The following is a 16037-nucleotide window of genomic DNA, read 5'->3' on the forward strand; positions in this document are numbered from 1 at the left end:
TTGGGACCCCCTGGGCCTCTGGCCTGTGCCCAGGAGCCCTGTCAGCAAGTCATCCATGAGTAACGGCGCACACAAGGAGAATAAACCATGCCAAACTTGCTTCCATGGCATTTAAAAACCTATCATTTGGGGAGCGTCCGGGTGGCGTGGCGGTCTATTCTGTTGCCTACCAATACGGGGATCACCAGTTCAAATCCCTGTGTTGCCTCCAGCTTGGTCGGGCGTCCCTACAGACGCAATTGGCTGTGTCGGCAGTTTGGAAGCCAGATGTGGGTATGTGTCTTGGTCGGTCGGCATGCCTGTTCAGGGGGGAGGAGGAACTGCGGGGAATAGCGTGGTCCTCCCACGTGCTACATCCCCCTGGCGAAACTCCTCACTGTCAGGTGAAAAGAAGCAGCTGGCAACTCCACATGTATCGGAGGAGGCATGTGGTAGTCTGCAGCCCCCCCCCCTCCCCCAGATCAGCAGAGGGGGTGGAGCAGCGACCAGGGATAGCTTGGAAGAGTGGGGTAATTGGCCAAGTACAATGCATGAGAAAAAGGGGAGAAGGAATAAAACAACAAAAACAACTACCATTTACAAAAGACTTGCTATTTTCACAGCATGTAGTCGCTCAAAAATTCAGCCCATGCCCTAATCATAATAAATACCCAACAACATTTGAGAGATTTGTGAAGCCTTCTTTAATTGGGAAGAGCTAGGCAGGACATTAGGCTCTCTGAATGAGCTAGGAGGCATCAAGAAAATTATATATGCACCATGCAGCCCGTGATGGTCGAGAACGAAATCAGCCAATGTAATTCAGCTCTTTCCCCATGATTCAGCTGATATGACTGGTTTAGACCGAGAGAGAGAGAGAGAAAGAGAGAGAAACAGACAGAGAGAGAGCAGGAGAGAGCGAGAGATGTATATAGAGAGAAACAGAGAGAGAAAGAGAGAGACCAAGACAGAGAGCGAGACATGGTGAGAGCGAGAAAGAGAGAGAGAGAGAGAGAGTGAGACAGAGAGAGCGAGACAGAGAGAAAGAGAGTGAGAGCGAGCCAGTGAAAAAGCGAAACAGAGAGGGAGAGAGTGAGACAGAGGAAGACAGCGAGAGAGAGCAAGACAGAGAAAGAGTGAGAGAGGGCGTGAGAGAGCGCGAGAGAGAGAAAGAGGGGGAGAGAAAGAGGGAGAGAGGGTGGGATCATTCTGGTCTCAAGATGCGGAAAATGAGGTCACATTTTATTTGAAGGCGTGTGCATAAAACTGACACGACACAGTCACAACCATGACATGACACCTGTCATGAACATGAAGGCGTCTTTATGAATGTTTATGACTGTTGTCATTAGGTGTCAATTATGTCATTTTAATGCAGAGATGACAATGTTTGAGGTGTCTTTGTTGTAGCAACCCGAGTGGGACCAAGCTGCTCAATTTGATGTTTCACGCGTCTGTACCTCGCAAATAGACATCTCAGACAATGTCAACGTTGCATTAAAAATGACACAACTGACCGAATGACACTTACCGTTAGGTTGGAGGGCTGCAGTTTAGGTTGGTGGGCTGCAGTTTAAGCCTTGGCCTGGTTTGATGAACACCAAGCTAATACCTCATCCCATCAGCACACCTCTGTTGTAATGAGTGATGTGGAAGGAAAAAACCCAACAACCTGTTTGGTACCTGCAGGATGGCTCGGCCTGAGGCGCCGGGCTGCAACAGCCCCCACGGTCCCCCGTTATTTATTATGCATCCTGTTTTTTAATTAATGTAATTTCCTAGATGAAAGAAATGATTAAACTTCCACAGGGCCCGAGGTAGAGGAAGAGGAACCACGGCGGTCAAATTTTGATGAAGGGGCTCTACAAGCTGGTTGGCTTCCAACACCTGGCGGCTGTTGCCACACGGCGCCACACTGCACGTCTCGCCTCATTTCCTCCAGGTTTGGGTCGGTTGCTAATTTGCGCGGAACTGAGTTCTTTTCTTCTTTCCTCTGTTTTACCAGGATTTGATGAGTACTTCACAGCACTCACCCTGGAGAACAATCGCAGGAACGTGTGGTTTGCTGAGTTTTGGGAGGAAAACTTTGACTGCAGGCTCCTCAGCGCCTCCAAGAGAGAGGACACCAGCCGCAAATGCACAGGTACACGCAACGGCTGACGTGGAAAAAAAAAAAAGGAACGTCGGAGTATTTCACCCCGACGGACGACGGCCATCCTCGCTGTCCTCTTAGGGTTTGTAGAAAACGTGACCTTTGGTTCACATTAGAAGCAGCGGAAAGACAATTGGGGGTTGTCTTCGGGGCCTCTGTGTCTGTGTCACTGCCAGAAAACAGCACCAGGTATTTCCGCCCAGCAGCCAGACGCAGTTTATCCTTATTATAACAGTAAGCCGCATGTCTTAGTCATACAAAGGTCACGCAGTCTGTCGGCTGTGTGGCTAGTGGCCCATAACCTCCAGTTAACCCACCCACTCCTTATTCTTCCCTTTACCCAGCCACCCTGACAGCTCAGTGCAGCCGTGGTCTGTTTACTAAATAGATGGAGCAAGAGCTCTTTGGGTCGTAAATAACAGGGGAAAGATGAGGGGGAGGCAACATTGTGCAAAAAAAGTTATAGTCCATGCTCTCAATTACCTTATTACCATCAGCGCGATGGCAGTAATTATGCTATTGCTAAAAGTGATGCGCGCTTGTGTCACCTATACCCAAGCAGCCGAGACCGAGCCAGGGAATTATTTTGGCTTCATATATGATCTGGGTGGATGATGTCTGTGATGTAGCATGTAGTCTCATCTTTACATGTGTACTCATTAACAGAAATGACAGTGAATGAATGAATGGTGATTTATTTCGAACATGTAAATATGCAGGATATAAGATAAGCCATTGCCAATAATATGATTCTTACCCCTTCTCACCTACTCTTTTATTTGTTTTGGGTCCCCCCTCCCCCCTTTTTCTCCTCAATTGTACTTGGCCAATCACCCCACTCTTCCGAGCCATCCCGTTCGCTGCTGCACCCCCTCTGCTGATCCGGGGAGGGCTGCAAACTGCCACATGCCTCCTCCGATACCTGTGGAGTCGGCAGCTGCTTCTTTTCACTTGACAGTGAGGAGTTTCACCAGGGGGACGTAGCGCGTGGGAGGATCACGCTATTCCCCCCCGAACAGGCGTCTCGACCGACCAGAGGAGGCGCTAGTGCAGCGAGCAGGACACATACCCACATCCGGCTTCCCACCCGCAGACACGGCCAATTGCGTCTGTAGGGATGCCCAACCAAGCTGGAGGTAATACGAGGATTCGAACCGGTAATCCCCGTGTTGGTAAGCAGCGGAATAGACCGCCATGCTACCCGGACGCCCCCACTTCTCACCCACTCTTAAATTAATTCAGCTACTATACATTTCAAACTCAATTCCCACTGTACTGTGTGGTTCAAATTCAGTGCAAGTTGTGCTGCACAACACAAACTCAACTGCTGTGAACAACAGGAGAAAAAAGAAAAACAAACACACATCAAAACACATGAAAAAGAAAATCACATCCTAATGTCATGTCTCAAGAATAATGCAATGACAGTAATGACGGCATCACTCAAATTATGGTTTGGTGACGGATTCAGAGTCTTTCCCAGGTACGTTTCCATTTTCTTGTTTGGAGGAGACGTCTACCCAAAGCAACCTGCAAACATGGTCAGCGGTCAGTAGCTCTATCATGGAGTCAGTGATGCCTAAAGGCTACTTAGAGCTCTGAATAGTAATTATATCTTAGTCAAGAGTCCTGTCCTTTCTAGCGCAACAAGAGTAAATGGGAAACGGAAACATCTCCTATAGTGACACAGATAAAGGAGATTCCAAAGGAACTGGAGAACGCTGCAGATGTTGGGAGACCATCTATGGATCAAGGTTGGCCAGAATTTTCCAGAAATAAATAAATGACTCTGCATTTGCGTCCCAAAACAGGGCCAAGCAGAAGAGAAAAAAAAAAACAAAACAAACATCTGGGTAGCGTGGCGGTCTATTCGGTTGCCTACCAACACGGGAATCACCGGTTCGAATCCCTGTGTTACCTCCGGCTTGGTCGGGCATCCCTACAGACACAATTGGCCGTGTGTGCGGGTGGGAAGCCAGATGTGGGTATGTGTCCTGGTCGCTGCACTACCGCCTCCTCTGGTCAGTCAGGGCGCCTGTTCGGGGAGGGGGGGGGAATAGTGTGATCCTCCCACACGCTACATCCCCCTGGCGAAACTCCTCACTGTCAGGTGAAAAGAAGCGGCTGGCGTCTCCACATGTATCGGAGGAGACGTGGTAGTCTGCAGCCCTCTCCGGATCAGCAGAGGGGGGTGGAGCAGCGACCGGGATGGCTCGGAAGAGTGGGGTAATTGGCCGGGTACAATTGGGGAGAAAAAGGGTGATAAATTGAAAATAAAAAAAAACCTGTCCTTTAGTCTCATATCATGGAAGAAAAACGTAGATGTCTGTCCTCCTACTCAGCCCGAAAACCCTTAATGTGGACGAGAGGACTTTGAAATGTCCAACATCTGTGACTTTTCTCCAGTTTCTCCTCTACATACTCTGCTTTATCTCAGACGACGCTGATCTATATTTACAAATGTCAGTTAGGGGACTAAGGGGAGGCTCCCGCATCCCGCCCTGTGCACACGACTCGGGAGGAACACAAAGGTTATGTGTGGGCTGCGCTGTATGTTGAGGCTGGAGAAATGGGCTGAAATGTCAGCATGCATTGCCTTTGACCTTCCTCGCTTCATGCCAGTTTCCAAAATTCACACGTGTGTCATAGTGGCGTGCTCTGCCCCCTCCGCCATGTGAGCTGGGAACCACTGAGAGCCCCGCGCTAGCATTTGGAGTTGTTTTCTTGAAAATGCATCCTCATTAATTCTTGATATATATATATTTTTTTTAAAAATGTCTGTGCTTGCCCCTTCAGACTGGGAGGCTCGGCTCCCACGTGCCGAGCTCAATCACAGAACCTGCTCACGTCAGCAGTTTCAAAACGCAGAAATTCAAAGAGACACCCAACCGGGAGTCCGCATTATATATTCGAGCAGCGTTAACGGCAACATGAGGCAAAACCTTTAAGGCAGGCCATAGTGAAAGGGCAGAGCGCAGGGGGAGGACATAAAAGGAGCGTGAAGCTCCCGTAACGGAGAAAGACACCCGAAGTTCATCGGGACCTTCATCACCGCGCGGATGAGACAAATGAGTCTTGATTTCCGGCTACGGTGGAATGGCAGCAGCGTGACTTTCTAACGCCCCGTTCTAATCTGATTTAGATCTGTCAAAAACACGTCTCGCCGGTATACTTACCCCATGATAATACCTACTCCATGATGATACCTATCCCATGATTATTTCAAAGTCAGAGGGTTTTATTTATCAGGTGCACAGTGTAACACAGGATCATGCATGGCAAGCAACAACTATGTAAAAGTACTACATGGACAGCATGGTTGCCCAGTGGTTAGCACTGTTGCTTCACAGCAAGAAGGTCCCAGGTTCGAGCCCCAGGCTGTCCCAGGGCCTTTCTGTGTGGAGGTTGCATGTTCTCCCCGTGTCTGCAAGGCAATGGAAAGAAGACCTGAAGTTGGTCCTGGCTGCTCCTCGAGTGTGTGTGTGTGTGTGTGTGTGTGTGTGTGTGTGTGTGTGTGTGTGTTGGATGGGTCAAAAGCATTGGATCAGCCTCCCCACGGGGATCATTGAGTTCCCTTTTTTCGTGTCATAAATAACTGAAGTCCCCCCCTACCGTATGTCGTGTCAGGCTCAAGTCAAAGGTGACAGAGCTTTTGCACCTTGTGGCCCCTACTGTGGGATGGCCTCCCCTCAGTAGTAAAATGTCCATATCAGTCCATGTTTTTTTTAAATTGCATGTCAAAATTATCCTCGGTTTTTCATTTTACCTGGTTTGTGTGTTTTCTGTTGCTTTTCCCTTATCGTTTGTCTTTTACTGTTTATTTTACACTGCAAAAAAAAAAGCTTTATCAAGGAATTTTATCTCGTTTTAAGTCTGATAATGCTTATTTCAAGATATTGCTGGTAAAAAAATGTTTCTTACCAGCAGATATTATTACTTGTTGCAGTAAAGTGGGTTTGTCTCATGATGGTAGGACTTGATTCGAGACCTCTACCCTAAAGGAGGAAGTGTCTCGGATCAACTTTCTTACTTTAAGATTTCTTTTCCTGTTTTGTGAAAATCCCCTATTACAAGTTGTAGAAATATCTTGGAATAAGCATTATGAGACAAGGTAGAACAGCTCGATAAACTGTTTTTTGTAATGTATTTTTCTGTAAATTGCACATCTTATTGTGTATTTTCTTTTTTCCCCCTTTTCTGTAAAGCCCTTTGTCAGCTCTGTTTTTGAAAAGTGCATCTTAAATGAAGTTTATTATTCTTACTCTTATTGTTATCATCATTATTGTTATTATTATTCTTTCTTTTGTATTTCCTGTTTTACATCCTGTACAGCCGCGTCCAAACTATGGACCTGAAGCCATTATTATTACCGTTGTTGTTGTTATTATTGTGATCCCCTATTTGCAACATCCACCACTGACCCATACAGCGGGTGGGTCAACAAATCCAAGTGATGCGGGAGACGTGTCGGTGATACTGGGAAAGCGAACTCGTGGTGCACCCCTCCGCCGTCTCCAGTGACCTTTATTTCATCCTTCTCGCCCTCAGGCCAGGAGCGCATCGGCATCGACTCCAAGTATGAGCAGGAGGGGAAAGTGCAGTTTGTGATTGATGCGGTGTACGCCGTGGCTCACGCACTCCACACCATGCAGCGAGACCTATGTCCGGACCATCCTGGCATCTGCCCGGAAATGGAGACCGCCGAGGGCAAGACGCTGCTCAAGTACATCCGTAACACCAGCTTCAATGGTAAGCGACACATGAGAGGAAGCTGGGAGGATGTGCGAATCGAGGGCTGCAGAAGCAGATGTGCTTTCCAGAGGAGTTATGGCGGTTAATGTTGTTATAATCATCTAGCGTTCTTTTCACTGTACGCCTTCAAGGTTTCTCACATGCTAAGATTAGATGTTAATTAATCCCACAGGTACTCCTGGTTTTTTTTAAAAATCCATGTTTTCCTCATGTGCTGTTTATTTCCTTGGGTAAGCTCGAATGTGTTTGGTCCAAAATGAATCAACCTCTGCTGTGGAAATACAGCTTTAATTGTTTGGGCGTCATGATGCAATGCCTCCAGGGAATTTATCCTCTTCCACTGCAGCTTAAATGGTTTTGTTTTGATGTTCTCAAGACTGACAAAAGGTCTGAGCTCGTACGCCGAGATGCGATGAAACAGACCCATTTTCTCTCTAAACCCTTTTTTTTGTTGTTTCGATAACGCTTGTGAGGCTGTCGCTGAGAGTCGGGAGTCAACCCCGACTGGTAATTTGGACGAGTCCCCTGTCAGCGCGGCATTCTGGAAATGACAGGAAAAAAAGAAGGCGGATTTATTTCCCAGGGTGACAAACTAGTATCATCACTTCTTCCCTCATTTACCTTTGGGGCTCAGCCTGTGAAAGACGTCACTTCAACAAAATTGGTCTGAACTCAAAACACCCGTCTGCTGTTGATACCGATGAAACGAGATGCAGTTCAGAGCAAACGTCGAGTCCAGATGAACTGATTCAGCTTCCTGGGCTTTCCTTACCGGGACTATTGAGCATGCACCGAGACATTTCAAAGCAATACGCAGCTACGGTCATAGAGAATAACACTGCATTTGAGATTATAACACTGGATGCAAAAAGTGATAAATAATGAAATAAAAAAACAAACATCTGCTCGCTAAGAATGTTTGTAGGACTTGGACATCTTGTTTTTTGCAAATAGCCCAAAGCATCAGAGCAACAGCTCCTACTCTTTACACTGGGTGTTGAGGATCAACCGATTCTCGCTGTAAATTATTAACATGATCAGTTTTAGCATGCAGGGCAAACCTTGTATAAACCTTAGTGTATATAAACAATCATTTATATAAGAAATAAAACAGTTAAGGCGTCCGGGTAGCGTGGCGGTCTATTCCGTTGCCTACCAACACGGGGATCGCCGGTTCGAATCCCCATGTTACCTCCGGCTTAGTCAGGCGTCCCTACAGAGTTGGTGTTGGAATGTGTCCTGGTCGCTGCACTAGCGCCTCCTCTGGTCAGTCGGGGCGCCGCTACGTCTCCCTGGTGAAACTCCTCACTGTCAGGTGAAAAGAAGCGGTCGGCGACTCCACATGTATTGGAGGAGGCATGTGGTAGTCTGCAGCCCTCCCCGGATCGGCAGAGGGGGTGGAGCAGCGACCGGGACGGCTCGGAAGAGCGGGGTAATTGGTCGGATGCCATTGGGGAGAAAAAGGGGGGAAAAAGAAAAGAAAAGAAGAAAAAAATAAATCTGTTAGGAGAAAAAAAACCTTGCAATTAAAAGGGAAAAATAGAGTACAATGGCAAATTTGCATAAAAACGGTAGAAGGCCGTACGTACCATTTCAGACGTTCGCTCCGAAGTCCACCATGATTTGGCAAGCACCCCAATCTAATTGTCACGTATTGTCTTTTTTTTTTTAATAATTACAATTCACTTTTACAAGTAGGCTTCTAAAATATTCAAGAAGTCATCAAAATATTATAAACGCCTGGCCGAGTCAACGCTCGCTCTGTAAATGAAAGCCCGCTTTGTCACTGATGTAGCCGCTTTACAGAATGTAAAGTATGTGAAGCCGGTCTCTTTAAAGGAGTCCAGCAGATCCTTGTGGAGGAGTCCAACGGGGGTTTCTCTTTTCAGCAGTCTGATCTGTTGCTAGCACTCACAGTTCATTAAAACAATTTTCCCCTTTGATACGGGACATGTACGGGGCCACCGGTTTTTTCACCACATTTTCCACATTTCGGTTGGCCGCTGTAGTCTGAGGGTGTCTTCACCCCGTCCCTCCTCGTTTGTATAAAAAGGTGCCTTCTTGGCTCGAGTCTGTGATGACCAAATGTCCGATGATCCCTTCAGCGGTTTGCAGGTCTTGCACACAACTCAGTGTGTCGTGTGCATCGTGAAACAGGAAGTGCAGTTAAGCCAAACAGACAGGGCGTGGTGCATGTTTGGTGCATGTGGGTTGACCGTTGCTGCTTTCACTTGGCAGATGGAAGCAGGAGCCAAGCTGTCAGCGGGGCATTAAACCCCACCTCTTTGGTTTGATTGACTAATTGAATTTTTCTCAGAGCTGGAAAGAGATCTGTCCTCTCTGGGAAGAGATCTCGGATGCAGCACTTTTCTCCAAAGTGGTGTCTCGCCATCATCCTCTTAAACTCTCCCCTGCTGTCTTGAGAGGGAATGTTTAAAGGGCAGTTTTGGTGGATGGGAATAGTGACTATGCCTTAATGTTGTTGCTGTTGTAACACATTTGACATAACACCGAAACAGCGGAAAGTTGAGTTAACCTGAGCTGGCACCAAGAAAAAACAAAACAAAACCGTGGTCCCCTACTCCATGTGACCCTCTTCGTTCAAACCTTTTTACTGGAAAGTGAATAGTGGCTTCCTTGCGGCTCCGATGGCCATTTCACTCGGCTCCCAACTGCATTTAGGCTGGACCGGCTGCACATTAGCCATGTGCATCGTGTGTGCGCTGCTGCTAATGCATGTTTGAGAGTGAAGGAGTGGAAGCCTTCTTTGTTGATCTCCCTACTGTGCCAGAGACACAGAGCTAAAGAGAGAGAGAGAGAGAGAGAGCCCAAAATAGGGAAAGAATAATGATGCGAGAAAAGCACAGCAGTGGATCCCCAGTCCACCCACACTGCTCGGCATCGCACAGCCGCAGTACACTTTTGTCATATCTTAATTCGGGGCCCCATGCAAACGCATGAATCTTTCATATTATACAGTGCTCTCACTAAGCAGTCGACACAGATCATTTTGTTCCCTTGGAAATATCAGGTAATGGGAAGCAGAATGGAAGTTGTAATGGCTTTTTATCCGCACAGGCAGAGACGCAGCCTAATTATTTGCTCTAGAGTTGAAGAGAGCAGAGTACCCAAACATTTATTTCACTTTATCTGGAGATGTTTGTGTGCATTCGTGTGTGTGTGTGTGTGTGTGTGTTGCAATTAGTGGAGGAAGTGTTGCTCCTGTCAGTGTTTGCTTACTTGAGTAAACACCTTGTCAACATGCTGATATGCCGTCAGCAAGTCTTTTGTCTGTTTGGTGGAAGCAGAAGTGACAGGTTGTTGACTATCCCCCTCTGAGTTTTTGAGGAGAAGCCCTTTGTAAAATGTTTCAGAGTCTTTACAAGTTTCATAAGTGCACATAAATAATTTCCGTACTAACAATGTTTAATTTTCTTCACCTGGGTATTCATTAAGTAGCTGCATCCTTTAGATCGATGAAACCGTGAGGGAAAACGGGGCGTTTGGGTAGTGTCCCGGTCTATTCTGTTGCCTACCAAAAAGGGGGTTCACCGGTTCAAATCCCCATGTTACCTCAGGCTTGGTCGGGCGTCCCTACAGACACGTTGACTGTGTCTGTGGGTGGGCAGCCGGATGTGAGTATGTGTCCTGGTCGCTGCACTAGCACCTCCTCTGGTCGGTCAGGGCGCCTGTTCGGGCGGCTGAGGGGAATAGCGTGATCCTCCCATGTGCTACGTCCCCCTGGTGAAACCTCCTCACTGTCAGGTGAAAAGAAGCAGCTGGCGACTCCACATGTATCGGAGGAGGCATGTGGTAGTCTGCAGCCCTCCCCGGATCGGCAGAGGGGGGTGGATCAGCAACTGGGGCGGTTCAGAAGAGTGGGGTAATTGGCTGGATACAATTGGAGAGAAAAGGGGGGGGGCTATGAGGGAAAAAAACAACTCAGTTGTGCAGTTTCAAATGCTATCAATGTAGACTGTGCAGTAAAGATCAGAATGCAACAACAGACTTGCACAACTCTCACACTGTGCGAAGGCAGGTAGTGATGGACATGTGGCCCTGCACCAAGTGCACCATGGTTGCCTTATGTCTTGTACATGACATTTGTGCCGCACACATCAGCTTCTCTTTATATGTTAGCGATGCTATCACAAAATCAAAAAGTACACTTTTGTGTGTACTTCCACAGTATGTCAGGGAAACGACCTCCTGTTCCGTCGGTCAAAATTGCTTTTTTCCCTCCTCATCACCTCTTTTTCTTGTTTTACAACTGTTTTTGGCCCAGCGCGCTAGTTCAGCTAATGCTCAGAGACAAATGTTCAACCGCAAATGTCCTTGAAAAAAAAGAAAGAAATTGGAGGAAGATAAAATTCCCTCCTGGCCCAAAACTAAAGGTAAGGTGTTTTGTTGGCCTTGCATCCAAGAGCCAGCAGCGCTGTTCTCACTAAAACCACATGTCCCCAAAAGACATTTGGACATATGCTACTGCTTCTTTTCTTCACACTTTTTATAGCCAGGCCTGGAGCTATTACGGTGAGCCAATTCCCATGTCAAATGTCATCCGGCCTCCCCTTTGTCCCATTTCAGAGAATGGTGTCTTCAACTTGTGTCTCTGAGTTATTGCATGCAGCGCCGGGCCTAAAAGACGGGGAAATGAAATAGTTTCTCACGCTCCGCCACTATAGCGGGACAGGTAAAAATGACCTCATGAACAATGCAGATCTCATGTATAAAATAAAATACAACCGTTTTTCCATTAAGTGCCGCTCAGTGGTTGTTGGTCTGAGAGAGATTTGATCCTGAGGGACAGCTCCATTAATACACTGCCCCGCATGCATCCGCCTCACTTAACCGTGCGATTCGCTGGCACACACACACACACACACACACACACACACACACCACGTGTGCGCAGTAGATGGGCTACGAGTGCACGTGCGAAAAGCATATTTGACAAATTTGTTTCTCGAGCAAATTAGTGAGATCGGCGGGGCTCTCTGGTCGAGACAGCCTGCTACAAACCGAGCCCAGATGGGGACCATACGATGCGTTGGCTGCCCTATTTATCCTCCCTCTGTTCTTGTCCGCGTTATTATTTTTCCCACCTGGATTCCGGGAAGACCCGCCCCTACTCTATCTCTGATTGGCTAACCCTATCCATAACCCCACCCTAACCCTAACCTTAACCAACCTAACCAACGGAGGCAACGAGTACTAGCCGATCAGAGGCAGAGTTCCCGGAATGCGGGTGCGGGGAAAAAAACAAGCTTCTTGTCCGTGTGATTGAAATGTGTCGCTTCTTGACCTCAAGTGTTCGGTCGTCCTGAACTGATTTTGCAGTATCGGCGCACAGGTGTCGCGAACGCGCCGCCGCTCGCGGATGTTATGTTGTCCACGGATCTGAAGGTGATGCGCACGTGTCTGTGTTTATTTCCGGGCGCGGGTGTAAATGTGTTTCTCCGGTGACCCGCGTGCGGCCTCGCAGGAGGCAGGTGAGGCAGCGCTATCTTGGTCAGAAGGGAGCTTGCTTGTCCGCCCGTGATTAACACAAAAGAGGGACAAAATGTAGGACACGGTAATTACGTATGTATAGCTTTCATCTGCAGGACCACACACCGGCACATTTTCACTCTCAGCTTCCATGTAGGTTACCAACCAGACCGAAAAAAAACAAGGGTGCGATAGGTTCAGAGTTCATGTGTTCATTTTTTTTGCATCAGAAGAGGTTTTCCTTATCCTGTATTTCTTCTTTTTTTTTTATCTCCCTTTGTTACAGGCAGCGCTGGCACCTCTGTTATGTTTAACAAAAATGGCGACGCCCCAGGACGTTACGACCTGTTCCAGTTTCAAACGACCAACTCGTCCACCCCGGAGTACCGGGTGGTCGGCCAGTGGGTGGAGTCTCTTCAGCTCCGGGTAAGACAGCGCGACGGAAGACTCTTTCAAACAAGCGTCCCGTAACATTGCCGGAATTATTTTTTCCCCGGCACCGCTGGTAAAATTCGCCGATAGCGTTTGTTCACATATGACACAACAGCGCCCTCTGTCTTGTTCCCCACTCATGTAGGATGTGTTTCATATCGGGGCGTCCGGGTAGCGTGGCGGTCTATTCCGTTGCCTGCCGACAGGGGGATCGCCGGTTCGAATCCCCGCGTTACCTCCGGCTTGGTTGGGCGTCCCTACAGACACAATTGGCCGTGTCTGCGGGTGGGAAGCCGGATGTGGGTATGTGTCCTGGTCGCTGCACTAGCGCCTCTACTCGGTCGGGGTGCCTGTAGCGTGATCCTCCCACGCGAGCTAAGTCCCCCGGTGAAACTCCTTACTGTCAGGTGAAAAGAAGCGGCTGGCGACTCCACATGTATCGGAGGAGGCATGTGGTAGTCTGCAGCCCTCCCCGGATCGGCAGAGGGGGGTGGATCAGCAGCTGGGGCGGCTCAGAAGAGTGGGGTAATTGGCCGGATACAATTGGAGAGAAAAGGGGGGGGGAAATAATAATTTTTTAAAAAAGGATGTGTTTCATATCGGAAACTACAGCATCTGTAACTCTTACATTATTTAAAAAAAATTATTTATTATCTCAGCATTCTCGAAAATGTATTATTTTTTTGTACTGTACCACACAGCTTGCTGTTCATTTCATCCTCTTGAGCAGACTGAACAACCCTTTCTTATTTCTAGGTCGCTCCATTTTTTTTAGACTTTCTTAAATATGCTCTCTTTTACCGGTTTGCAGATAAATTTCACACTTCACACAAACGGCTGCCATGAATAAGTCGGATGCATTCCTTGCGATCGATTCACTTGCCCCTGTAAAAGCTAATACAGCGATATGAGAGCTTTTGTTCACACTGTTGTTGTTTGCTATTGTTTCCATAAATGTTACTGGACCGTGAATTGCTGATCCAGGTTTTATGGTATATCGACTCGGGCCCGCGTTCACACATGAGCCCGACGCATAAAAGTGGGGGAAGATTTATGGGTTAGACGGTGTGTGTGAATGAGGTTTTACTGGACATCATATTCAGGTTGATACCGGCAGGGTTTATGTCCGCCTCATGCTTTCTTTATACCGCCACGCTGTGGGCTTACTAGTCAGGGATGAGATAATTCACCGCTATGTCTTGTCCTGGTGCATTTTTAAACGTCCCACTGAGCACTAACCTAATTTCAACGTGCCGGCTACACGTTATTTAGCCTAGAATAGATCTAGAGTAGATCAAACCATTTAATCACTTATTGGATATATCACCATGTGCTTTTTTTTTTATAGAAGTGGCTTTTTCCTTCTCCTTCTCCTGCTCCTTCTCCTCCTCCTTCTTCTTCTTGCTGCCCCCCCTTAGGGGTTGCCACAGCTGATCATCCGTTTCCATCTCTTCCTGTCCTCTGCATCTTCCTCTTCCTCTGTCACACCAGCCACCTGCATGTCCTCTCTCATCACATCCATAAACCTCCTCTTTGGCCTTCTTCTTTTCCTCTTCCCTGGCAGCTTCTTTTCCTCTTCCCTGGCATCTCTCCTCCACACATGTCCAAACCATCTCAATCTTGCCTCTCTTGTTTTGTCTCCAAACCGTCCAACCTGAGCCATCCCTCTAATACACTCGTTTCTAATCCTGTCCTTCTTCGTCACTGCCAACGAAAATCTTAGCATCTTCAACTCTGCCACCTCCAGCTCCACCTCCTATCTTTTGGTCACTGCCAATGTCTCCAAACCGTACAACATAGCTGGTCTCACAACCATCTTGTAAACCTTCCCTTTAACTGTCTTGATGCATGCTCAATAATCCAGGTAAGAAAATCATGCAAATTTGAATCAGTTCATCTGGACACAACGTTTATTCAGAGAAACGTTTCATCACTCATCTAAGTGACCTCTTCAGTCTAAACTGACTGCAGGTATCCCCACCCTTATAACCAATACAGTGGCATAACAACCGAAAACAACAGTCGGTTTCATATGCAGATTGCCGTGACTTTTCGATGGCCGTGTGTACTATTCACAGAGGATTGGGGAATAGCTGCAATCACAGCAATGTAAGATGGCGACAGATGTACTCTTAGGCTCCCCCCTCGGTTCAAGGATGGTCGTTCCCTCTTCACATAGATGGCCTCTTTGACTCCCCATTCAAACCAGCGTTCCTCCCTACCAAAGATGTAGACATCCTCATCCCTGAAGAAGTGGCCACCGGCCTGTAGATCAGATTACCAGCCTACACTAAACAGAACAATATAGTGGATGCTGTTAAGTGCAGGAGAATTGCTCAGACTTGTACATCGGGGAAACTAAACGGATTCTGGCCAAGAGCATAGCACAACAGATAAGAGCTAACACGTCAGGGCAGGACTCCAGGACTCCACAGTCTACACCCATCTACAGACCAGTGGCCTCTCTTTCAAGGATGAGGATGTGTACATCCTTGATAGGGAGGTTCACTGATTTCAATGGGGAGACAAAGAGGCCATCTATATGTAAACAGGGAGCAACCATCCCTGAACCGAGGGGGGGGGGGGCTAAGAGTACATCTGTCACCATCTTACAGTGCTGTGATTGCAACTGAATCCAGATGAACTGATTCACCTTTCTGTGACTTCCCTTTAACTCGTCACCAGAAGTGGCGATTTAGGCAGCCAGTTTTATCCCAGCTGTAGCCTAGACACCATGTGCCATCTAGGCTACTACCAAACTCAGCCCAGTTCCATAACACTTATATGCACCTAGTAAAGTCATATGTAATCAAATTTGTTTGCCTAAATAACCACAACTAAAATGAAGCAATTATGAGTATTATAGCACGTTATATGGGCTTACATTGTATATCTTAGCTGAATTTGTTTTGGCGACACATTTAGCTGGTTATATTCTGAACCAGATGAAGACGAACATGCGGACATCGGGTCTAGTGCTCAGTGGGCTGGGTATACCATTTTCTACCACTTACAGCTGTTAAACCTGCAGAACATGGGTAAAACACGTCTATATAAAACTGTATTCATTTGAAAATTCAGCTTGAACTTAATCTTCAGACCTTCGCTGTGAATGCTCTGGTAATACAGTGGCTTGCAAAAGTATTCATACCCCTTGAACTTTTCCACATTTTGTCACATTACAACCACAAACATAAATATATTTTATTGGAATTTTATGTGAAAGACCAAC

General features: G+C 47.2%; 1 protein-coding gene across 3 annotated transcripts in view; it reads left to right on the top strand.

Annotated features, from left to right (window-relative positions):
• The window catches only part of LOC130134271 (metabotropic glutamate receptor 7-like), a 68963-nt gene that overhangs the window by 34724 nt on the left and 18202 nt on the right, over nucleotides 1-16037 (top strand). For all 3 annotated transcript variants that reach the window (XM_056302170.1, XM_056302169.1, XM_056302171.1), the window contains exons 5-7: nucleotides 1985-2122; nucleotides 6680-6880; nucleotides 12660-12799. In XM_056302170.1, coding sequence (XP_056158145.1) covers nucleotides 1985-2122; nucleotides 6680-6880; nucleotides 12660-12799 — 479 coding nt within the window. The remainder of the gene's footprint in view (nucleotides 1-1984; nucleotides 2123-6679; nucleotides 6881-12659; nucleotides 12800-16037) is intronic.

This window comes from Lampris incognitus, chromosome 2, assembly GCF_029633865.1.
Source record: "Lampris incognitus isolate fLamInc1 chromosome 2, fLamInc1.hap2, whole genome shotgun sequence".
Classification (NCBI taxonomy): Eukaryota; Metazoa; Chordata; class Actinopteri; order Lampriformes; family Lampridae; genus Lampris; species Lampris incognitus.